Consider the following 25,158-nt stretch of genomic DNA (forward strand, 5'->3'; position numbering starts at 1 on the left):
TCTCTCTGCGCGTTTCAGCTGGGAACCGTGGCGGTGTGGGCGAGCACAGACTCGAGCCCAGGTGTCTAGCTGCTCCTGGAACACTGGCTCTCGCTGCGCAGGGCGCGTGGGGCTGAGGGTTTGTTCGCCCCGCCCGCAGCGAGAGAAGTTCCTGGGGCTTGGGCGGCGGGGTCCTGATGCACGCGCTCTGCCCCAGACACATTTTTTTTAAGAAAATATTTTTGATCTGTGGTTGGTTGGATGCAAATGTAGAATCCATGGATTCTGAGGGATGACTATATTTAAACCCACTTCTCTTTAAATTTGGTAATTTCTGCTGTGACTTTTATAAACACCTAATGCTATAACATTTGTTTGGCTTTAGAATTATTACACAGGTTACTTTTTGAAAAAAACTGATAGCTTTTAACTGAAAAAATTCACTGAAAATTGGCTGACATCAAATAATGATGTTCAAATTCAGGATGAAATTCTAACCATATATACGGAACTACATGAAGAATTCCTCATAGCAAATAGTTCTGAGTCTAGTTTCTCTTTCCTTCCTTCCCTCCCTCTCTTCTTGTCCAATGCCTCAACCCCTTTTCTCCCATTCTCTCATAGGGCAGACAGAAGCCACTGGTAGCCAATGGTAGAATGGATGCCCAGTTCATTTTATTTTTTGAGTCAGGGTCTCATTAAATTGCCCAGGCTGGCCTCAAATTTGCAATCTCCCAGACCAGACTTCCATATAGTTGGATTACGGGGATGTACCAACTCAGCTGGTCTAAGTCTAATTTTTTAGGTAGTGATTTTACCTAGAATAGAAATTGAAATGTTTCTTCTATATAACTCTAGGTATAGGTAAATTTTGTTGATTAGTGGCTGTGGAATAATGAAGATATCTATCATATATTACACACATCTATTATGTCCTGGGACTTTCCTAACATTACCTCTTTTATTATTTCAGCCACTCTTAAGTTTTATCTTGCATTACAGAAAATTCTACTCAGGAACAGATCTTGTCCCAGGCCATACAGTAAGAGAACTAGTATTTTTTTTAGAACTGGTATTTTAAACCAGGGTTACCTCACTCCAAAGGCCATGAACACTCACCCAATTTTTATTTCCTTTTTATGCTAAAGAGATAATATTTAAAAGCTGCTTTTTTTTTAATCACCTGGCAAAAATGCAATGTATTTTCTGTTCTCAGCCACAGTTCTAAATACTTCCTAATCATCCTGTAAGGTGTTACGGTCTCCATTTTACAGATGAATAAACTGAGGCATGGAGTGGTTAACCAAGTTGCTTAACATCACATAGCCCAGATTTGCACCTAGCAACTTTTCTCTAGAATCTGTGCTAACTACTACCAGGTTGCCTCTCTAATTCTCTTGTCTAGTGCACTATGTTCTCTCATAAAAATAGTTTAAGTGATGATTCTGAAAGTACATGAGCTTGTGGTACAGGGGACTGAACCTAGGGCCTCATACATACTAGGCAAGTACTTTAACATTGAGCTACATTCTCTAGACAGGGCATGAGTTTTCACTTACTCTTCTTATCCAAGTTATATGCCTCAGTGGTTACAACTGACTAAAATAATTAACAGGTGCACCTCAATACTAGTGCTGCCTGTCCCAAGTATTCAGAAGCCTATCCCAAAAGAGGATGAAAAATGTTATATATTCCTGTTATACAAAATAACCAGAAACTACTAAAGGTATCTATCTTTTTAATCTATGATTTTCCAAAGCTCAAAATATTTACTGTCCTTGAATCTTATAACTTTAATATTCCCATTAAAATTTATCAACATCTGAGACATTTTTATTGAAGTCATAACCTCTCCAAGGTGGTCTTATGATTAATTTTGTTAATTTTGTATTTGGTCTTTCAGCCTCCTTAAGTACCCGTTACTTTTTTCTGGTCAGACTTGCAGGGAGCCTTTGAGACAAATTCATTAAAAATCTATAGTTATAAAGAAAATATACCTTTAAAATGTGCTTTATAAATTTTGGTATCAATATTATTACTTTTTCTCTTCAGACAGAATTAAGTCATTGGCAGTAGGCTTCAAAATTCATGCAGGTTTTTTAAGCCTGATATTCAAATTAAAATAAACAATTAATTAACTTAAGAGGCTTGTCCGCTTGTTCGCCCCAATTTTTACTCATGCTGCTTTTGCCGTCTTCTGCTGCCTTGAAGTGTTGCCCCCGTGTGGTGCACCCTGCCTTGGAGCCAGCTGATTATGGGCTGAAACCTCTACAAACTGTGAGCTAAATAAACCTTTCCCTTTTTTACTCTGAGTGTTGGGTATTTTGTCTCAGCAATGAGAAAAAGGTAACCAAGACAGTGCTCCTCTCCTTCTTGTTCTTCCTTACGAGCCAAAAGACAAAAAATAGAACCACAGAAATACAATAAAATTATGATATATCACATAAGAGATGTTATGCATCATCACAGAGGTTGTAAAGATTGTCTCATAATCCAAGAAAATACGACAGGATGCTAAAATGGCATGTATGGTATGAGTAAAGTTATATTTTAAAAGACCTATATATAAAAAAGACTGAAAGCAGAAAAGAAACCTCAGCAAATGTACTAACATCACATGCAACAGTAGAACAGGAAAATTTTTTCCCTTTTCTTGATTTTTATATTTTTCTTGATTTTTATATTTTTCTATAATGGAGTTCAACATAATTTAGTATTAAAAGTGAGGTACTTTTTAAAGATTTTGTCTTTATCTCCTTGATAATTTGCTCTGTATTTCCACAAAACGCTCACAACTCCACATACCTGGCACACGAGAGATCATTTGACATAAATCAACACTTAAGGCAGCAGCTCTTTGTAAGAGATAGCCCCAGGAATGCATCTGAATCTCATATCCTAGAAGAATATCAGGATCATACCTAAAAAATGAAGGAAAACACTGAGCAAAGACTACACATTTGGATCTTTAACCAGAACTGTTTCTTCATGATAAAAAAAATAATTTTTTCAGATGGTAAAGGAATGATACAGTGGTACCTATGGAAGGAAAGGGTGGTTACAGAACTTGATTTAAATTACTTTTGTAAAGTGAACACAGTTTTCCTAAGACAGTATTTTTTTATATGATTTGGGAAAGAGGCTGGTAGAAATTAGGGTGGGAAGCAGGCTGAATTATATGAGAGAGAGTAAGACTGATATTACGACATGGGTAAAGGAGGGCGAAGTATGAGTGCATGTGTGGATACAGTATTTGATAAAAGATCCTCCAGGCCATTCTGCTGCCATTTTTCCTTTTAACCCTAACAGTCGACAGCCCTTACACGTTTTAATGCTGAAAAATAAAATAAAGGCACCCTCTTTTTCTTAATTAATTTTAGAATGACTTGGTTCTCAAACAAAGGCCAGGTAATGACAAGTTTGTCCTCTCAACTTACGAGATACGGGATTCAGTCTAATGGCAAGTTGAAGAAGTAACAGCGTGAAGTTAATGTGGAGAAGGTAAGTATTCAAAGCTAAGAGAAAAGTGTGCTCGTTGTGGTCAGAACTGTGCCAGTAAGGCTGTAATGACAGCCTGCATCTAACTCAGAAGGAGGCTCTGTGTGGCTCCTCTTAAAGCCTCCATGTTGTGATTATTATGAAGAAATGTTTGGCCATTGCATGAGGGAAAATAAACATGAAGATGCACTTCAAAGGGAAAATTATGTGGGAAAGAAAGTAACTGATGATAGAAGTTTTGAGAGCAAAAAACATGGTAGTCCTATCAAGAACTCCAAAATTAGACTGATTTTTGTGCTCTTCATAAATGCTCAAAGGTAGAGTGAAACATCACCAAAATTAAAGAACTTGGATTTTATGTAACAATTCCCATGGAATATGTAGGTTGCCCAAATATCCTGAGCATCAACCAGTGACTGAAATATTAGATCATACTAATTTAGTGCTATAAGACATTTATGGCTACTCCATTATGCCATTCTTTAGTATAACAATGGATCATGTGCGGATCACCAAGTCTAAATTTTAGAAATGGTTTGCTAATATTTTATCAAACTTCCACAGCTACTTTTTTAAAGCAGATGTTGAATGGCTTTAGCTTTAACTTGGTCAACAAAAATTATGTCATAAAAGTGTTCTTTCTTTATTTATTTAGGTACAGAGAAATGAACTTTTATTTTTAATTCTTAAGTATCTAAGTGGTTGATGTAAAAAAACCTAGGTACAAACTTCTGCAAAATCATCCTATTTTATTTATTCTTTACTAAAGGCCCTGTGAAAGTATGTTAAACAGTATCCATTTTAATATGCCATGATCTGCTCATCATCCATAGTTACACCACAGACTTGGCAGAGTAGCCCGCAACATTGTTATGAGGAAAAGATAATGTAAATATTGTGTACGTGCTTTTCTCTTTACAAATAGTGCCAAACTTTCCAGGAAAATGGCTTGATTTAATAGATATCTGTTGATTAATAAAACAACCAAATGAATCTTCTCACCAACCTACATAAAAGTGTTTTCTTGTAGGGAGTGCCACATGGCTGGTAATTCTGGAAAAAACAGCAATATTGTGGTATGATCACGGAGAAGCAAGGAAAAGTGAAACAATAAGCAACGATGATGTGAATACCTAGAAAGGACACCCAGAATACTTGAGAAAAAAGAAGAATCCCAACACCCTTCCTGCTTAGTCTTCCAATGTAACACTCTTGCTAGGGCAAAGATGGAGAACCTCTACATCAGTGCATCTTCCTGTAACTCTGTAACGGCTACATTTGAGAAATTAGGACTGAAGTATCTAGGGTCCTAATCTAAGGGTCATTAGGCATGGGAAATATGAAGGACTTTTACACACACATTAAAGAACCAATCCATTTGGCTGCTTAGTGGTAAAACTGACTCAGAACAGGCATTACAATGTGGCTACCAGTGACTTTTATTTAATTTTTTTTTAAAGTACTGGGGATTCAACCCAGGGCCAGTGCTACATCCCCAGCTCTTTTTTTAAATTTTTATTTTATTTTGAGACAAGGTCTCACTAAGTCTCTAAGTTGCCCAGATGAGGCTCAAACTCGTGATCCTTGTGCCTCAGCCTCCTAGAGTGCTGTAATTACAGGTGCATGACACTGTGGCCAGGTTTGACTTTTATGTTAGCACCACAGAAAAATCATCCTAAAATTCAACTAGGAAGTTAGCCACTGAGCAAATATTTTTCTTTCTCTCGCTCATTAATCTTGTGAATTAAATATTGTTTTCCTTATCCATTATCTAATGGAAATGATGATGGTGGTAGAAGATTAAGTATAAAGTCTTTCTAAAGATAATTCTCTACTTTCAAAAGCCACAAGAAAAAGTTTTCTTTCCCTTTCATACCATTATCTATAATATCTGCAACAGTATGAAAAAACTGGACAAAGGACTAGAAAAATCAGAAAATACAAGATAATACCTCTTTATTATATTTGTAATTTCTTGAAAAAGTGCCTTCTCATCATCAGCATAGGTAACTTCTAATCCTGTTACTCCAGATCTGATAAGTAAAGGAGTCTGGTATCTGAAATCTAAGAAATAAACAAAATGTTGGCTAAATATATTATATAACAGCATTATAGAAAAGTAACCATCCTTACTTTTGAGTGAAAAGGTGCTACTGAAATATTTCAAATTAAGAATGTATTCCCCACAGTAAAAGTACAATTAAGTTTCTTGAAAAATTTAAAATGTTTTCTAATTTGATGTATGATTAAAAGTTCAAATTTCATATTTTTAGTTATTCCCTTAAAAAAATCTATGTTCACAAAATTCCCCAGATAATGACTTGCAAAAATTTTATTACTTTATTTCTATAATCAGTTTTTGTAGTGGAAAGAGCTTTGCTTAGCAGAGAATGTTTTAATCATAGGTATACTGGGAATGTTCAACTACCACCTCTTCTAAGGAGGTCAGGCGAGATCAAAAACAGGTCCTGGTTTTCACTCCATATTTCCATAATGTAAGGATTTCCCACCACAACTGAATTAAGCAATCAAAGTTACATCAATTATCCTGAAAAGTTCATGAGGATTCAATGACTGGCTTGTCACAGTAGTATGATCCGTTTCAAGAACAACAATGATTAAACTTTAAATGTTTATATTGTTTTGTCCTGTGCTCAGACTTCTTTCTAGGTAGTCTGAGTTTACTTAGAATGGTCACCATTTAAAGCTGCAAAGAAATGCATTTTATGCAACGCTGCTTCAGTACACTAAATGAAGAAACTCTGAACCACTAAATGAAGAAACTCTGAACCAAATTATATGTATTTTAAAAGATATAAACAAAGTTAGAAAGTATCTTAAAAAAACTCTTGTAAATTATAACCAAAAATAGTAACTGAATCTCCTAAAGTGAAGAGAAATTCTGTATTAGCAGCAAAATATCTGCATATGCAAACATACAGCTACCTAACTCTATATAACTGGATTCTGTACAAACACTATAAAATAATACTTAGATCAAATTACATATGCTAATTAGAAACTGTCTCAAAATCTTTATATCATATTGCTTTTCTCCTCCAGTACTGAGAATTGAACCTAGGGCCTTGCACATGCTAGGTAAGTACTCTACCACCCCAACCCATTTCTGATTTTTGACAAAAAAATTGAGCAAAAATAATGAATCAAGGACAAAGTTGCCCACAGCTTTCTACTCCTACCTCAGTAAATATTTTTGAAAGGAGAACAGCACAAAAATTCTCCTTATTAAAAGATACATCCTAGAGTGGGCAGCTATATTCTTAATAAAAATGAACAATACCTGGACCGGAAACTGTCTTTTCTTTATCAATCACTATTGCTCCCGTGAGTTCTGTTTTTTCTGTATCTGGCAGTGGAGTGTCGGATGAGATGCAGTAGAAAAGAGCACAGATTGGATCAAACTCAGGATCTGGTTCTAAGTCCCGTCTAGTTCGAGCATGTAATTCCACACTGATTAGGGTAAGATTCTGTATCTGTGAAAGAAAAATACAAATAATGTTAAAGACATTTTTGAGACATGCATATGCAAATAAGTATTCTTCACCAAAACTCTAAGGAGATACATGTGTAAAAAAAAAAAAACCCAGAAAAAAATGGCCATAAAAGACAAAGTCATAATTTAACATTAACAGATTAGAACTGATGATCTTTATAAGATTTGATTAAATACATAGTTTTATTTTAAAAATCTTTATTGCAATTCCTCCATGACAATTCTTTTTTAAATTTATTTTTTATTAGTACATGTTTGCAGTACATCATGCTTAATTTATTGTAGGGAGTTGGCACACGTACGTAATACATCTTAATTTTTTTTTTGTCTCCTACCCCTCTCCTTCTTCCCTTTTCGCTCCAGCTCTTGGAACCCTTCCCATTTTCAAAAGCTCTATTTTCACTTTGTTTCTCCATTTCTTTTTCTATCCCCTTTCCTTCCTTACCCCCTCCTCCATCTCTTGTTCCCCTATCCATTAAAAAAGATCTTCCTATTTATCTTCTATTTTATTCCCCCCATATATATATATATAAATAAAATGTATATATGTGTGTATGGAATATATAGAGAGAGACAGAGGGAGGGGGAGATACCATAAGGTATTTAAGCTTCTGTGTCTGACTTATTTCACTTAGTATTACGGTCAAGGTGCATCCACTTATCTATGAAATTCTCAACTTTATCTTTCTCTAAAACAAAGTAGTAATCCATTATGTACAATTATCACATTTTCTTTATCTATTCATATGTTGATGGGCATATAGGCCATTTCCAAGATTTAGCTATTAAAATTGTGCTGCTATAAACATGGAAATGTATTCTCAATGACAGTTCATGAAACTACAGTATTTAAAGTGTATGTATTGCCGCTTAATTTCTGCTTAAGAAAGCAAATGACTAGTTCAAGTGGTTGTACACTCAAATCAGTGTTACTTTTTACTGTTACAGTTACAACAACTGTACCTGTAGTTTAAACTAAAAAAAAGAGAGATTTTTCTCAGTTTAAAGTTTCTAATTTGCTAACACTTAAGGACTATTTAAATTTAGACTTCCATGTATACTAGACAGATCTTTAAAATCATAGTTTTTCTTGGAAAAAATACTATGGTATCAAGTACCATATTTTGCCCATGTACATTTTGACAGATAATAAAAATTGCTTTCCACATCTATGATCCAATGTTAATAAAAATCTCAACTGTAATTCTTAGTTTTCTTTCTAAAATCAAGAGAGCTGGACACTGGCATGCAAAGAGACAAAGTGTAGAATTACTTACTGTCTTTGGAGAAGGGAACTAGTAGTGTAAGACAGAAGGAAAGCTTACTTTTCATTGTAAATCTTTTTGTCCTGATTGAATTTTTAGCACATATAGGTAATACTGCATATGTTCACTAGTAGATTTGTTATTAAATACTTTACAAAACATAAAGAACATTAATTATGTGTGTACTATTACGGAAGCAAAAAAAAAATAAAACAGACACCCACAAATCAACTACTTTCCTCAGAAACAGACTTGTTGCTATTTTTTAAAAGATTAAAACTTTAAAAAAGTGAAATGTGGGGGAAGAGAAAAAAACCTTTTAATTTTATGCATTTGTTATTTTGTGGTGCTGGGGATAACATATGGCCTCACTCATGCTAGGCAATCACTGTCACCAATGGACTTTTAAATGCATATACCTCAATATTTAATTTTTAACCATCAGCTCTCACTACTTTAATAAATACAAAATTTTAAAATGAGAAACCTCTCCTTCAAACCTAAGTCAACAGAACAAAACCAACAGTTTAATTAGAAAAGGATGAAAATATGGAAAGACTATGGAGAAGACTGAAGACAATTTCTATCAAATGAGTCTTTTATTTCATTACTGGATAATTTCACACTCCAAAAGCCTTTCTACTGCTCCATATAAAATGCATTATTGCTCTTACGGGTATTACTTTAAGCAAACATAGAATACTAGGGTTTATTGAGTAACTAGCAAAAGATAGGTGAAAAAGGGAAACAAGGATTCTTTCATTCTATACTGAGCATCAATATGTAAAAGGAAGAGAGGGAAGTGTTACTGAATTTCAGAAAAAAGTATAATACAGATTTTGGGGGGCTCGTTTCCTGTTTCGGCCAGCAGGTGGCCATTAGGATTCTTGGTTTTTCTCCGGTACCGGGAACTGAACTCACGACCTTGTGCTTGCCAGGCAGGCGCTTTTTTGCTGCTGAGCTAAATCCCCAGCCCCGGCCATTAGGATTCTTGAAAGGAGAGCAGGAAGTTGCCAGCAACCCATCAGACATCCTGAGTGATTATAACTTGAAGAGGAATCATGTTTCTGAAATGGGGTTATGTACTGCAAATTAATGAATACTTGTAACAAATGAGTAGAAAATTATATTTTTCAAATAAAAAGAGAATAACCAAAAATAAGTCTAACAAGTCTTTTTGATAAGGTCTATCAATTTTGCTTTGGGAAATGTTTTTTTAAAAAAGTATTTCTTTAATTTTTAATTTTGTGTGTGTGTTTGATATATATTGAGTTCATCTCATAACTTTTCTTGGCTTCAGAAGTTAGAGCAGGGTAAGGTATAAAAAGTGAACTAAATAACTGCTGTTGAATGGAAAAAACTGCACAAAATAAATAGAGATTATGTTATAATTCTAATAATCACTATATATGTTTATTAATTCTCTGTTCTAAGACATAAAACTACACAAACTGACATCATCCAATAGAAATAAAACAAGTCACATGTGTTTAAAATGTTCTAATAGCCACAGTGAAAAAAGTAAAAATAGGTTATTATTTTAAAAACATTTATTTTACTTGGTACAGGTTGAGAATCCCTTATCCAAAATGCTTAGATCCAGAAGTGTTTTGGATTTTATATTTCCATGTACATAATGAGGTATCATGGGGATGTAACCAAAGTTTAAACACAAATTCATTTACTATGAAATATATACATCTTATATACCTCGCCTGAAGGTAATTTACACAGTATTTTTAGTGAATAAACAATGTGACTACAGCTTACCTCATGAGGGTAGGGGTTAAATTTCAACTTGTGGAATCGTATCAGTACTCCAAGTTTCAGATTTTGGAGATTTGGATTAGGGATATTCAACTTGCATATCTAAAACATTATTCTTTTAATATGTAACCAATATAAAAATTATGAATAAGACACTTTACATTCTTTTACCTAGTAAGTCTTGAAATCAGTATATACTTTATATTTATTGCACTCAGTGTGAATGCTAAATTTTCTATGGAACTACTTGATCCATGTTACATTTCACAAAATTTACAGTTTAAAAAACGAGTTTCAAATACCCAGGTTATTCCAAACATACTTTAAAAAGTTTTTCAATAAATGAGTCCAGTATCAATTTTTAAACCTAAGTTAACTAAAATTAAATAAAATCTAAAAATTCATTTCCTCAGTTGTATAGGCCAAATTCGAAGTTCTCAAGAGCCACTTTGCTAATAGGAACTATAATGAAAGCGTAAACATAAAACAATGAAAACATCCTCTGATTTCCATCTTATTAACAATCAGATGTGTGCTTTGCACTGTCTTCTGTGATACAGATAAATCTGTAGTACTTATTTACATATTCTTTCCAATCCATACTATGATGTACACTTTTGTGAGTCTTTAGCAAATAGTTTGTAATGTGAAAGTAGCTTATATAGATTATCTGAATAAATTAATTTATTCTCTTTTGTATCAACTTCTAATTTAGTGAGCAAACCAAACAGAAATACCAGTAAATACCATATTTAGATGTGACATAATATCCTAATATAATGATCTCAAACAAAATATAGAGTTTCTAATATATGATTCTAATATTTCAAATTTTTTTTCTAGTTTTAGCTCCTATAAACTAAATTTCAGTTATTAGATCTATCAAAGTTGTGAAACCAGTCTCAGCAACTAACAGATGACTTAAAGGTTTTTCTGTGCAGTATTATATAAATATAGTAAAATAAAAAGAACAAAATGAAGACTTATAAGGATACAGTTCAATGTATCTTGTTCTCATTAAAAAATTTCCATACTTGTTTCATAGAATAAAACCTAACAGTTAAACACAGTATATGTGTTCTTACAGTCACAGTTTTACCTCATGTAACGCTTTTGCCTCTTGTAAGTTTTGTATGCTGACTTTGAAACCATAAGTATTGTTTAGAGATGGTCCATCAATCTGAGAAGTTTCTTTCTTTGGGGTATTTACAGCTGCAAATTGATTCTATTAAAAAAATTGCCAGAAAAAGATAAATGAGCAATCATTTTCTTTCTTTTGACTATTTCTCACTTAGATAATATGCCTTTAATAATAAATTATAAACATCTCTACATCTAAAAAAAACTTTATTAGTATTATTTTCATTCTAGTAACTGGATAAATGTAGAAATATCTGATAAAATCTGTAAGCAGGCCATAATTTGATGTTTGAGTTTGTAAGCCCCAAATATTAATACTAAACTTATAGAAACCTAACATGGAAATTTATCTTAACTTTCCTTGGAAACAATATAAGCAAATAATTAATATATTTGCAATTATATTGACTGAAGTCTATCAAAGATTTGAAATTCTAAATTTGTATTTTTCTCTAATACTATAGGTATCTGAAAGATGAATTAAAGAAAACATTCTAAGTAATTTTTAAACATTTAGAAAAAACAGAATTTTTCCATACCTTAAAATATTTTTTCTGTTTTCTAAATCCATGAACTGTTCCCCCCAAAATGTTGATTTATATTTATAACCCACTGGGATAATCATTCTTAATACTTTGTAATTCAGTAGACTTTAAAATATGTTTAAAAGGTGTAGCTTCAAAATATAAATATTAAAATATATCTTATAAAACTAATGACATTTATGGGAAGTGACCAATATGGAAGTGATTTTCATATGTTGAAGGATACACATATAATGCATACTTTTTTCACATGACCATATATATCTAAGATAAGTATCATATTTTTAGTATCTAATAAAGACATTTACAACTCAGGTCAGTAGTAAATAATGTTGTTCTCCTTTGCTACTTTTAAAGTAAATTGAAAAAATTTAAGTTATTTGAGAAAAAAGTAATAAACCAAGAAAAAGGATATGTATCTTGGTGGGATCAAAAATCACTTACTTGAGCTCTGCTGTCATTGGATTGTTCTGATTTTGCCAGTAATCAGTTAATGTATTTGTATCCTCATAATCCACATTTTGGCTATCATATTCACTTTCTCTGTAATATTTGTATTTACATATAAGAATCTCTTAGATCCCAACAACAACAAAAAAACTAAAAAAAAATAGGCAATTTCTTGTTGTCTCAAAGATATGTAAATAATGATGCAAAAATATAACTAATAAAAATTTTAAAATTGAGACACAATGTTATCAACTGAAATCTAAAAATAAGATTGGATCGCCACTGATCTGTAAATATGTTTAATATAGTTACCTTTGCTTGTGTAGTGAACAGTACTCTTTTAAGAGTGTCAGTATTACTTCCTTTCTTATTATTCAACTTCTGGGTTTTTGGTTCTGTAAAAGAAATTTCATTTTTAACTTGTCCATTAAAATTACCTACTTCTGTTTTAAAACAATTTCCTGTTTCAAATACTTAAGTATCATTTGTGAGTATTTTCCTAGAAATTCCTCCAAAGACTTCATAATTTAAAAATAAAACTAATTCAAACCTCTTATGTCCACCAAAAAAACTTTAAAATTTTGTACTTTTTATTAATTTTTTTGGTGCAATTTAGATATACCTGCCATATCCCCGGCCCACCTAGATATACGTAATGAGCATATTCATCATGGAGAATTTGTATTTGTATATAATATATTTTGACTCCTCTTGTAAAATTTTGTATTTCTAAATAAAAACACTTAAGCTTTACTTACTGAGTTCTAGGCCTCAGTCATTATCTGTGGGACTCATTTAACTCATCTATTCACTTATTTATCAAATATTTATGATAAGGAAAAGACATAGCCTTTGCCCTCATGGCATCTACAGAGAATCAGAAATTCACCATATTTATAGAAAATAAAATTTTAGCATCCCCCTTATCTGTGAAGTGCATGTTACCAGACCCTTGGTGGATTCTTGAAACCTTAAATAGTACAAAACCCTGCACAATATATACTATGTTTTTTCCTATATATACCTATGATAAATCTCAGTTCATAAATTAGGCACAGTAAGAGAATAACAATATAGCTAATAGTTAAAATAGAACAACTATAACATACTGTAATAAAAGGCATGGGAATGTGGTTGCTTTCTCTCAAAATCTCTTTTATTATTCTTCACCTTCTTTACTTAAAGAAAGCACTTTACTGTGTCTTCTTGGTTTGTATGAATTGCCAGCAGCACTACCCTTGCCCTTTGGAGTCATTATAAAGTAAAATAAGGATTACTTGAACCTTGTGAAGGATTACAGTTCCACAATGCCTGTAATTGTAGATCTGATAACTAGGATAGTTACTAAGCAACTACCAAGAAGGCAGCATATAGGAGTGTGAATATGCTGGAGAAAGGGATGATTCAGCTCCCAGGAAGGAAAATGTGATAATTCATCATGCTACTCAGAATGGCACACAATTTAAAATTTATGAATTTCTTATTTCTAGAATTTTCCATTTATTAATTTTGGACTGCAGTCATCTGTGGGCAACTGAAATTGTTGAAAGTGAAACTATGGGGTAAAGGGAGATTATAACTCAGTAAGTACAACAAAGGGAAATAAAACTGGGAATTTTTATTTATAATAAGGCTATGTAAGCAGAAATCGAAAAAGTAACAACTAAGAGTAGATTACAGATCTTCCCTAATTATCAAGAAAAAGAAATGGATATTGCTAAAAGTAGGCCCAAAGGCTAATAAAGAAGTCCAAGCAAAAGATGATGATAGCTCAGCCTAATGTGGTGGTGGCAGACATATAGTGAAATAGACTTATTTGGGTAATGTAGGAGACAAATAAGTGATACGACTTGGTAATGGGTTGGAAAACACTGAGTGGTTATTGAAGCAATCAAGTGGATACTAAAAATAGTTTCTCATTTGTGTAGCTGACTGATAGACGATGTTATTATTCATTTAGATAAGAATGAAAGACCAGATGGGTTTCTATATATGGGCATGCATATGTGTGCTGTGCCTATGAGGGTGCTGCTGAGGTAGTGGTGAACGTGTGCAATGAAACTGAGAATTAGTTTTAAAAGTACTGATTGTGTACTTCTGACTATTCAAGTAGAAATGCCAAATGGGAAGTTGGACAGTGTTCTGCAGCTTAAAAGAAAGTTCTCAGAAGAAGCGCAAATATGAATTTGTGAATTACCAGTGAATCCTGTGGACAGGAATTAGAAAATACAGGGAAAAACAGAATAAAAAAGACTTAGGTAATGACAGAAAATAGGTAAGTTTCAAAGGAAAGCCAGCAGGAAGAAACAGGAAAGGAGGAGGAAAGCCCAGAGGAAAAGCTTTAAGAAGATGTGGCCAACAGAATAATGGCTGTTTAGAAGGCATGTGATAGTAATCAGCTTTAGCTGTATGAAGTTTATTATGAGTCTTTACAAAAGTTATAATAGTGAAATGATGGGGATAGAAGTTACATGAGTTGAAAAATGAACAGGAAGTGTTATGGCTTGTGTCTGCATGTCCCTTCAAAGCCTCTGTGGTCACAGTTGCATTTTGTGGAGGTGGCTGGATCTAGAGGATGTGATGCTGGGATTGATTTGCAGTACAACACTAGGATTAAGGGTGTGAGTGTTACCAGTGCAAGTAGGCTGGATAAAATCTAAGGGGCAGAAAAAGGGCTACTGTTGTTGCTTGTCACTTGCTGCTTGCTACTTCACTACTTCAGTGCCTTTTGCCTGCCATGAACTGTTTCTCCTCTGTGACGCCCCTCTGCCATGTCACTCTGACTTGGAGACAGCCCACTATGGACTGAAATCCCTATAAACTGTGAGGTACAATAAGCCTTTCCTCCTTTAACTTTAGGTGTTGAGTGTTTTGTCTCAGCATCAAGAAAAGTAATTAAGACAGGAGGTAAACTAAGGAAGATGTCAAGTTAGAGAAATTTGTTAAGAAAATTGGCTTTGAAGGAGAGAAGAAAGCATAGATACTGGCTGGATATATAAGGTCAAGAAAAAATTGTGGTTTTGATTTTTTTCAAAAGGAGGAAGAAATTTGGGTATATGTAAAAAAGCCAATGTGGAAAATCAAGTTGAGAAGACTAAGATTTCTGAGTGCTCCTTACGTATTTCATGCCAACATAGGAAGATAGGATAGAAGCAGATTTTACACAGAAAAATGAAAGTTCATCTGACTTAGAATAATCTCTTATTTGCTGAGCTCTGGCTTCTTTTAAAAATCGGACTTACAGACAGATACCAATGTCTTTCCTTTCTCCCTTTCTTTCTTCTTCCTATTATTTTTTTTTTTTTTGGTATCTCTAGGGATTGAAACCAGGGACTCATACATGGTAGGCAAGTACCCTAAAACTGAGCTACATTCCCAGCCCTTTTAAATTCTGAAATACGGTATTTAGTTAATCAGGCTGGCCTCAAATTTGTGATCACCCTGCCTCTGCAGTAGCTGGGATTATAGGCAACTGCCACTGTCTCCAGCTTTTTGTTCTCATTTCTATCTTAAAAGACCATTACAAAGCCTTCCCATTATTTATATACTTACCTGTTGATAAAGGGCTTAGGTTAGTTGCTTCAGGAAGCCGTTCCAGAAGTTTTCTCTGTATAATTGGTGTACTATGAAGGCAAAGTGATTCACATTTCCCACTTCTTGCCTTAGTTGGAGAGGTAACTAGAGACTCCCCAGTCTCACTGCAGGGGCTTTTCTGTATACCATCTCTTATTGGCTTTAAGAAATTCTCAACAGCCAGGGAACACAGCTTCTCTATCGGTGATGAAGGTCTATCATCTCTATTTAATGCTTTGGAATCTGGGGATGTTGCTTGTTGCCACGGAGGAATTACTGGAGAATCGGGGGAACTATAACTAACATAGTAGTTATCATCATCACCTTCATCTTTCTCAGCATCATTTGCACAGGCAACTGGTAGCAGCATCTGGCTTTTACTTGCAGTCTGACTGTATCTTGTGGTTGGTGCTTGTAAAGCAATATAAGAATTATCAGCATCTTCCTTGGGATGTGCTGTAGTAGGAAGTACATGTGGGCTTTCATCCATTTGTGGAGGCACTATAGGTCTGTTATCAGGGTTAGCTAAAGGGCTGAAATTCTCAACAGCTTTTAAAAATCCAGTTGGCTCAATTTTAGGCAGTTTCTTAGAACGCTCATATTCTTCTTTGGCTTGAAGCCATGCTTGAACCAGTTGTCGACTTGGGGCACATTTGCAAGGCATGATCACGATTTTTTTATCTTCAACCATTTTATGGCTATTACTCAATCCTTTATTAACAACTGCTTGGCCATTACGAATGGGTGACCCTGGTCTTGGATTCTGAGTCATTGCTGAGAATGCTGTTTTCCACAGACGAAGTCCCTCCAAGGAAAAGTCTCCCTCAAATTCAGCCAGATCATTTGGAAGTCGAGTTTCTACCATGAGGAGCCGTCCACCAATCTCCCTATAAACAACATGTTTTAGAATAATTGCTTTGTCTCAAAGAACAATTGCAAAAATATTTAGTTTCCCATCAAAGAGATGCTTATAAAGTCTCTTTTGGAATGTTAATTATACCCATCTCTTTCTTCTCATCACCCTCCCTTCCACTGTAGCTAGGAACACTCTATCTGTAGCCCCAGAGTACTTTTCCTCAAAGTTGTACGACTAACAAATGGTCTTTGTAAAGTATCATCAATACAAAAGACAGAAGATATATTTTGTTTCAGTTCCTCACCAATCTTCCTTCCTTCAAGGAGATGATACAAACTCCTAAGACTCTCCTGATCTTTTCTAATCTTAACTTTCCTAAGATCTATGGATAAAAATAATTACAGTAATTTATAATTCAGTGTCTGTCTCTGGGATTTTACGTACAACACCTTTTTATATTTTGTAACAAAACCAGTCAATTCAAACAGGTCTTTATACCCTTCAAATTCTCTCAATCACTGAAAAAAAATCACACTGCTGGCAGTATACAGATTATGTACTTAGTATGTGTGAGGTCCTAAGTTCAATTCCTAGCACTAAAAATCAACCATGTATAACTGAAGCAAATTACCAACACTTTTTTTCTTCTCTTAAAGGATAAGGTTTAACACAAGGACTCAGGAGTTCACAGAGCCCACAAAATGCATAACTTAAATATTACCAATGTATGTACATGTATATATGCAAGGAATAAGTATTTTAAAGATGACCTGGCTTAGTTTCCAATACCTATAAAGGTTATATAATGCTTTTCTGTAACCTATCAATACTATTTCAGCAACATAAAATAAGCCTACTCTTTCTTCCTCAGGATAATTCTTCTATGTATGAAGACAGCTCTTAGTTTTTTTATCACTTCTCTTAAAGCAAGATTCTCCAAAAGACCTGCTCTCTACATAAAACTCAATTTGCTAGATTCATGTTTTCTGCTTTGCAGCTGAGGAAGGAGTATCCAGTGTCACACAGTTCCTTGTTCCTTTTGTATGGAAAAATTTTGGTCTCCACCAGTTAATTCTGTAACCAGCACTTAAGTGTCTTTTCTGTACTTGCTTCACAGCTATATGAAAAGTCAGAAACAGAATTACTGCTGTTGAAGAAGTTGGTACATATACCATGTGACAATACCAACCCTAATACTAATCACACACAGGACATAATGAAGTCAAGAGTAGTAAATTTTGATGAGATACGGTAAATTCAGCTTTCTTTTATATTGTCAGAAGCATGGCACAATTTCAAACTATGCTTTAAGAGCTTTCAACTTTTCAAGAGTCCTACTTCTTGGATGATAAGGAAAAAGCTCCAAAATATAAGAAATACTTTATGAAGAAAATATTACTCACATATCTATACAGGCAAAACAGAAAACCACCTTTATGCCTACTTATTTTATACATGACAGAATATCAGGCAGCCATTAAATGATGTTTTAAGAAACTCACTGAATGAATAAATTTGGATGTAATACTGTAACTACAGAAAGATCACATTTTATAAACTAAAAACTATCTCTTATAAAGAAAGCACATCAAAATATCATATTGGCCATAACTAATAACTAGGTAAAGAAATGGTGTAATTTCTTCTATCTTCCTACATTTACTATACTGAATATATATATTTTTATTATGAACAATGTTTCAAAAATGGTTATTATCCTTTTATTTTTGCTACAGGACAAGTGTCAAAGTTGGACAGTAGCAATAAAAAGTTAATGACTACAGCAGGTAAGTTTGGTAACTAAAAACTCAAACCACATATAAGGCTGAGGTAGAAAAAAAAAGATGGAAAAATACTGTAATCACTACCACTAAAGTCAAAGCTCCTAAAGTAATAAAAATTGGCATATAATGAACAGATATTCATATACTCTAGCAGAGAAATAAACGGAGAGTCCCATGTGGGTACTAAGGCAAACAAAACTATATAGCTCTATTGGGAAGAGAAGGGAATGTTTTTGCCCTTTATTTCAAATCATCAGAGGAGGGACTCTGTACTTTGTGTTTCTCCGCTTCTTCCTTCCTTTTTTTTTGGTACCAGGAATCGAACTCAGAGCCTTGCGCATGCCAGGCAGGCAGTGCACCAGCTGAGCTATATCCCTGACCCTTTACTCTGTATTTCTGATATCCTATTCTCACTGCTTTGCCTTTACTTCTTCCTCTCAACCATTTCTTAAATGGAATCCTACAAGAATTATTGCTAATTTAGTGGGTAAAAGCTAGAATTCATCTTTTTCTTTTCTGTTTAGATCAGTTTTAGGTTCACAGCAAAATTAGGAGGGTAGATATCTTTTACAGCTTCCCTGCATTCCCACGCATGCACAGCCTCCCAAGTTCTCATCATCACTCATCCAAGCCATGCATGTGCTACTGCTGATAAGTGTACACTGACGAGTCATACCACCCAAAGCCCAGAGTTCACATGTAGATTCACTCCTGGCTTGAATATTCTATGGCTGTGGACAAATATATAATCACATACACTTACACTGACTATATGTGTGCATGTGTGTATATTTTAACTAGGGTCAGGAACACGGCACTGTTAAAGGTCAGTGCAGCACACATTAGTATGGTCTCTGCTCTAACTGGCTCTTTATAACTCTTTCAATAATTTAAGTAGGGCCTGCTTTAGAAGCCCCACTATTTTTTTTCTACTTCTGAAATGAATGGGCTCTTTCTGCAAATGGTTAAGTACACAGGATCATAAATCCTGGGGCAGGAACAAGAATTATCATTTACCTCTCTTGGATTAAGTTCTCTAATTTAGTTCTTACCAGGTATGTCCTAACTTGGTGATGAAGGTGGTACAGAATGACTTTCAACTACTGATAAATCAGTACAATAATTCCCATTGTGCTATTTGCTATATCACTTTCATGAAAAGAATCTTAAAGAAAAAGAATAGACAAGGAGGGGCCAAAGCCCATTTGTACCCTTAATAACTATATAAGCTAACAATAAGACTAAAGATATTGAAACCACTTGAAGCACAAAGTCCTGAGATTGATTCCAGGTGCCCCCCCCCCTCAAAAAAAAAAAGGCAGACACATGTATCAGTGGAATAAAGAACCCAGGAACAGGCTAATAATTTTCAGCTGGGCATGGTGGCGCACGCCTGTAATCCCAGCACTCAGGACGCTGAGGCAGGAGAACTGTTGCAAGTTCAAGACCAGCCTAGGCTACAAAGTGAGCTCAAGGCCACCCTGAACTGCATAGAGAGACCTTGTCTCAAAAAAGACAAAAAAAAAGAAACCACTTGAAAAGAAAGTCATTTATAATAGAAACACCTTAAAAATCTTCACTTAATATAAAAGAATACTTAAAGTGTATGTATGCTCACTGCTGCAGTTTGGATCTTGAGTGTCCCCAAAAGGCCCATGTGTTAGAGGCCTGGAGCCCAGTGTGGTATTATCGGTAGCTGTCAGAAATTTTAAAATGTGGGGCTGAGTGGGAGACAGTTAAAACCCTGCGACTGCCCTTGCAGGGGACCTTTGGGCCCTGGATTTTCCTTCTTCCTCTCTTCTGAGATGGGCAGCTTTGCTCTGCTGCACGTGCCACCATGATGTGTTGCTACATTACAGTCCCAAAGCAATGAGGCGAGCCAGTCATGAACTGGAACCTCTGACACTGAGTGAAAATCACCTTTTTCTCTTTGTAAGTTTATGACCTCAGATATTTGTTACAGTGACAGAACCTGACAAACACATTCATTTTAAACATCATTTTAAAAATGAAGTTCTTTTTAAACAGTATAAAAGTCTGACATTTTTAAAAAACACCAATTTAAAAATGATCACTGTGGGGTATGGCTCAGTGGTAGAGCATTTTTGCCCTACTTACCTACTTACCTAGCATATATAAGGACTTGGGTTTGATCCCAAGCACCTTAAAAAAATAAACGCAATTACTGCAATATTTCTGTTCCTCTAATCCTTAACAGAGATACAGTGTTAAGAAACGAGATCCATGCCCAATACAAGCATCAATTCAAATCTGTCTAGGTATAACAGGTTAGTTTGTGAATTTTCTTCTTAAGTCTATAATTACAAATAGCTTTCACAATGATGCTTATAAACACAGTATCACAGACAGAAAAATAGCAACCAGGTATCAAATATCATACATACATAATTACCTGGGTTTTTCTGGCGCATCAGAAGGATTACTGCAAAATGGTTCCTGGTAAATAGTTTCTGAAAGATCATGATCCAACAAAGTTGCCACAATTTCTTCCCTACTCGGTGGAGACATAAGTGGTTTCAGAATATGAGCAGTTCGAGGGGCAAAAATGCCATTTTTTGATTGTAAGGGAGAGCTGGCAGACCTTGGTGAACTATCAGGTGTTGGTGACAACATATTATTTCTTGAAACATACAATTCCAGGTCTTCAGAGGCTGCATCCATAAGTTCACCATCAGGGGAGGAAAGTACTGTAGTGAAAGAGGTATTAACTGAATCAAGAGACTGTCCCATTTCTTTTCTGGTGTGTCCTTGAATCCAGTCTGAACTGTTTGGCTGTGAGAGGCTAAGAAACACTTCCTTGCTTACTGAACTCCTATTCAATCTGGACTTATCACTCAAACAGTCCTCTGCTTGCTGGACACAGAAAGAATCTATTATTGAATTGGATCGAGTATTGAGAGAATGGAAGCTATTTTTCCATTGGTGGTGGCAATGATTTTCACTGCTCTCTACAGCTGATTTCTCAAAAAGTTCAGGACTAGATCTAATCCAAGACGTTGAGTCTGAGGCATGATGCTTGTCTTCACACTTCTGGTTGTCATGTTTTTCTAGAGCTTGTCCTGGAAAAAGATCCTGAACAGCATCACTTAGGAACTTCTGAGGCAAATTCTGATCAGCTGGGACAAACTGACTCCCAGAATAAAAACTACAAAATCCAGTCTGTCCTATTGTGTTAATATCAAAAGTATAATTATGTTCAGGTGACAAGCTATCTTCAAGAGAATAACAACTTTCAAAACCTGGATCTGAAAAAAAGACAGGACTATCATCTGATAGGGAATTATCCAATTGGCCAGAATTTTGTATATTTGAAGAGTCTATTTTTAGAACTTTGGGAGTTTTTTCTTTAGGTTTTGTACTTCTGGGAGTTCGAGGTTTTCTTGGAGATGTTACTGTTCGTGTCCGTTTGTTTGCTTTCTGTTCAAGGGAACTGGAAATAATTTTGTTTGGTTGTTGTTTATTAGATAATGAGTCTTGCATAATGTTTGCATTTTGTGCTTTCTGCTGTCTTTTTTGTAACAGTTCCTTTAGAACTGCCAGTCCAGATTGTCCTTCACCAAATGCTGAAGGTGTTGACACAGTTTGATTTTTACACTGAGAAAGTGCTTTGGTTTGTGAAATTGCTTCTGACAGTGACCTCTGCATTGCCTTTTCAGGTTTAAAGTTTGACATATCTAAAATAAAGCCCCTTTGTTTTTGCTCCCATGCTATTTGTCTGACTGGATTTCTCAAGGAAGTTACAAAGCAATTATTTGGCATTTGGCTTTCCTCTGAAGCTGCATTTCCTGAAGAACAAGTTTCACTGTGCTTTGACTGCTCTGCCATGCACACAAGCTGTTGCTGACTGTCTTTGCAATGCAAAAAATTAGGGGCACAGATCTGATCTGACTTTGATTCTAGGGAATTGCGATACTCATTTAACTTCCCAATGGATGACAAATAGTTTTTTTGTAAATTTGCACTCTCTTCTGTCTTTGGAGACATTATACCTGAAGATATCTGTGTACTTTGTGCTACCTGAGACAAATGGTTGGAAAGGTCAAATATATTTTTCTGAATCAAGGTTGATTCTTTTAGAGTAAACATAGCATTCTGACTATGACTCCTTTGAATATTACTTTTTGAGATTCCAGAGCCTATAGAACTACAAGCAACAGATGAATGCAAATCATCTCGTGAACTAGGCAATGTCTGCAAATCTGCAGACCTCTTACTTTCTAAGAAAGAAGAAAAGCAACCAGATAGCTTCTGTTGTGCACTGATTCCAGTGGGCTGAGGAGCAGAGAGGGGATGATCTGTGACCAAGCCTGTTAGTGACACCTCTTTCTGTTTAAAAAGTACTTGAGAGCCTCCAGAACTATTTGTAGGTTCAGACACATTCTGGTGTTTCAGCACAAATTTAACTTCTGCACCAGACTGAGATTTTATTTTTTCATCCTTAAGTGTTATGTGCTTTCTTGATTTACTTTTCTCATTTGTTTTTTGTTTCTGTTTTGCTCTTGGTTTCTTTGTTACATCATCTATTAGTTTATTTGTCTGATTTCGTTTGTTCCTTTTCTTAGTAACTACAGAGGGATTAACATGCTTTGTTTTTGACTTCTTAACCTGCACTCTTGTGCGGTTACTTTTTCCTACACGAGAATTAACAGTCTTACTACTATAGGAATTAGGACCCTTAAAAAGCATCGTTTCTTTTTCTGCAGCAGCCATAATTTCTTCAGCTTTTGGATCTGTGGGAGACCAGCAGCGAGGTGGAGAAGAATTTACAGGACTTGTGCTTCTCTCAGAAAGAAAACCCAGTTTAGACATAACGTCACTGTAATTCAAGTCACAGTCTTCAGTTTCAGCATTGTAAGATGGTGAGGGAAGAGAAAGAATCGCATGTGACCGCTTTCTTCTGAAAGATAAAGTTCTTTTAATATTTTCACTGCTTGTCCTTTGCTGCTTACCAGTTTTTTTCTTAGCAGACTTATGTTTGGACTTTCTTCTGTGACTTTTCTTTGGCGTTAGTGGATAGATGGGATATTTGGTTGCAGGGGAATCAGGAACTTTTGGCCAAAAATCTTTCAAAGGTGCAAGCTTCCTATACAGTTCCATTTTTTCTTCTGTTAATATTACTTGTTTTTCTTTAGAGTCTATTTTTCCTAGTTTCACAAGCATATTTTTCCTCCCTCTAAACCTATTAATAATAATATACTTTATAATGACAGGGGGTAGCTTTTTAGACATTTTTCTTCGTTTTCGAGATTTGAGAGTTCCATCTAAACTTTCACCAATTTCCATGGGGTGAGGTAGGCTAATTTTTGAGTTGTGTGTTACAAAACTTGATTCACTATCTTCTGTTTCATAATTTACCTTGCGTTTGGCTCTAAGTGTATATTTATTTCCATATAGTCCAAAAGATTGCTCGGTTTCTAAGGTTCCATCTCCAAAGTGACAGTCTAAAAAACTGTCTGTATGTGTCTTGTTTTCAAAAGATCCATGGGGGGTTTTAATTAAATCACCAGCCAACACATTATCCTTCTCAGGATTACCATTATATGGATTATTTTGCATATAACTATCTTTTGTGGATCCAGTTTCACTACTTTTGGTAGAAGTCTCCTGATGACTCACAAGTTTCTTTTTATTCAATTTTAACCGGGATGGTTTATTGGCAGGTTGCAGTTTATATGTCACAGGAGATAGTTTCTGTGGTCTAGTGAGACAATTAGAAAGAACAACACTGGGAAAGAACATGTAATGTGCTGCTTGCTGGCTGAGACTTGGCTTCTCTGTTTTATGTTCTTGAAATTCTTCATATCTGATTTTAAGTTTATTTAGTCCACTCTCATCAGCAATGCAATCAAGAGAATGCACCATAGTTTTATTCTCTCCTGAGCATGAAAGCAATTCACAATTTTCAGTTAATGAGGAGGGAAATAAACTATTCAGAGCTGTGCTGGTTCCTTTCTCATGTCCATCAGAGGGTAACTTACTTTTTGAATGACTTAAGTTAGAAAAGCTGAAAGACTTTTTTCCCAATGTATTCTCAATAGCATGACGGCTCATATGTAGAAAAGAGGCATCCTTTTCAATCTTTCTAATGTTTGTGTACTTTCTACTTGGTACTTGTCTTGTAACAGAGGGGATATCTTCTTCATAATCAAAAATACTACTTTCACAGGAAGATACTGGGAGGGTATCTTTCTTACTACTTTCTTTATGAGAATTTTCTGAATGGACAGTACAGTTTAAAGACTTCACCGAGTAAGTGCTTTCATTTGTAAAAGAAGTAACTGAGTTATCAAGACCTTTTTCTATATTGTTTGGCTGCGGATGGTCATCAATTAAATCTTCCTTGTTCAAAACATGTGAAGAAAGGGCACTTGTGTGTTTACACTGGAAGGTAATCTTAGCAGACGATGGGGGTTCTAATGTAGCAGCATCCTTATGAAAAATGGAGGGTTTTACTGATAGTTTGCTTGTTGCAATTACAGAAGAGTGGGTTCTAGAATTTTCATTATTTAATGGATTATCTGGAATGGAAAAAAAATAATTTATTTTATTCCCACTTTTTAAAATATTTTCCCATGTCAAGATACTATCAGCAGGGAAGAAATGACATGAAATTAAGTTCATATGTTAAAATACTTATCTCAACAAAAGTTTGGTTTTACATATTTTGTTTTTATATTCTTTGGATCAGGAAAAGGTTATACTGGGGAAATATAATAATGTCTTTTGAAGGAATAAGGGAAAAATACTGTCACATTAAAAATGTTTC

The 25,158-nt window shown here is 34.8% G+C and overlaps 1 protein-coding gene across 6 annotated transcripts in view; it reads right to left on the bottom strand.

Moving 5' to 3' along the window:
• Window positions 1–25,158, bottom strand: part of Rev3l (REV3-like, polymerase (DNA directed), zeta, catalytic subunit) — a 178,360-nt gene that overhangs the window by 45,702 nt on the left and 107,500 nt on the right. For all 6 annotated transcript variants that reach the window (XM_005377902.2, XM_005377901.2, XM_005377904.2 and 3 more), the window contains 7 exons: window positions 20,785–24,910; window positions 15,711–16,618; window positions 12,471–12,553; window positions 11,123–11,248; window positions 6,779–6,971; window positions 5,430–5,541; window positions 2,785–2,900 (listed from right to left, as the gene is read on the bottom strand). In XM_005377902.2, coding sequence (XP_005377959.1) covers window positions 2,785–2,900; window positions 5,430–5,541; window positions 6,779–6,971; window positions 11,123–11,248; window positions 12,471–12,553; window positions 15,711–16,618; window positions 20,785–24,910 — 5,664 coding nt within the window. The remainder of the gene's footprint in view (window positions 1–2,784; window positions 2,901–5,429; window positions 5,542–6,778; window positions 6,972–11,122; window positions 11,249–12,470; window positions 12,554–15,710; window positions 16,619–20,784; window positions 24,911–25,158) is intronic.

The sequence above is a fragment of the Chinchilla lanigera genome, unplaced genomic scaffold (assembly GCF_000276665.1).
Source record: "Chinchilla lanigera isolate Chin_1 unplaced genomic scaffold, ChiLan1.0 scaffold00010, whole genome shotgun sequence".
Lineage (NCBI taxonomy): Eukaryota > Metazoa > Chordata > Mammalia > Rodentia > Chinchillidae > Chinchilla > Chinchilla lanigera.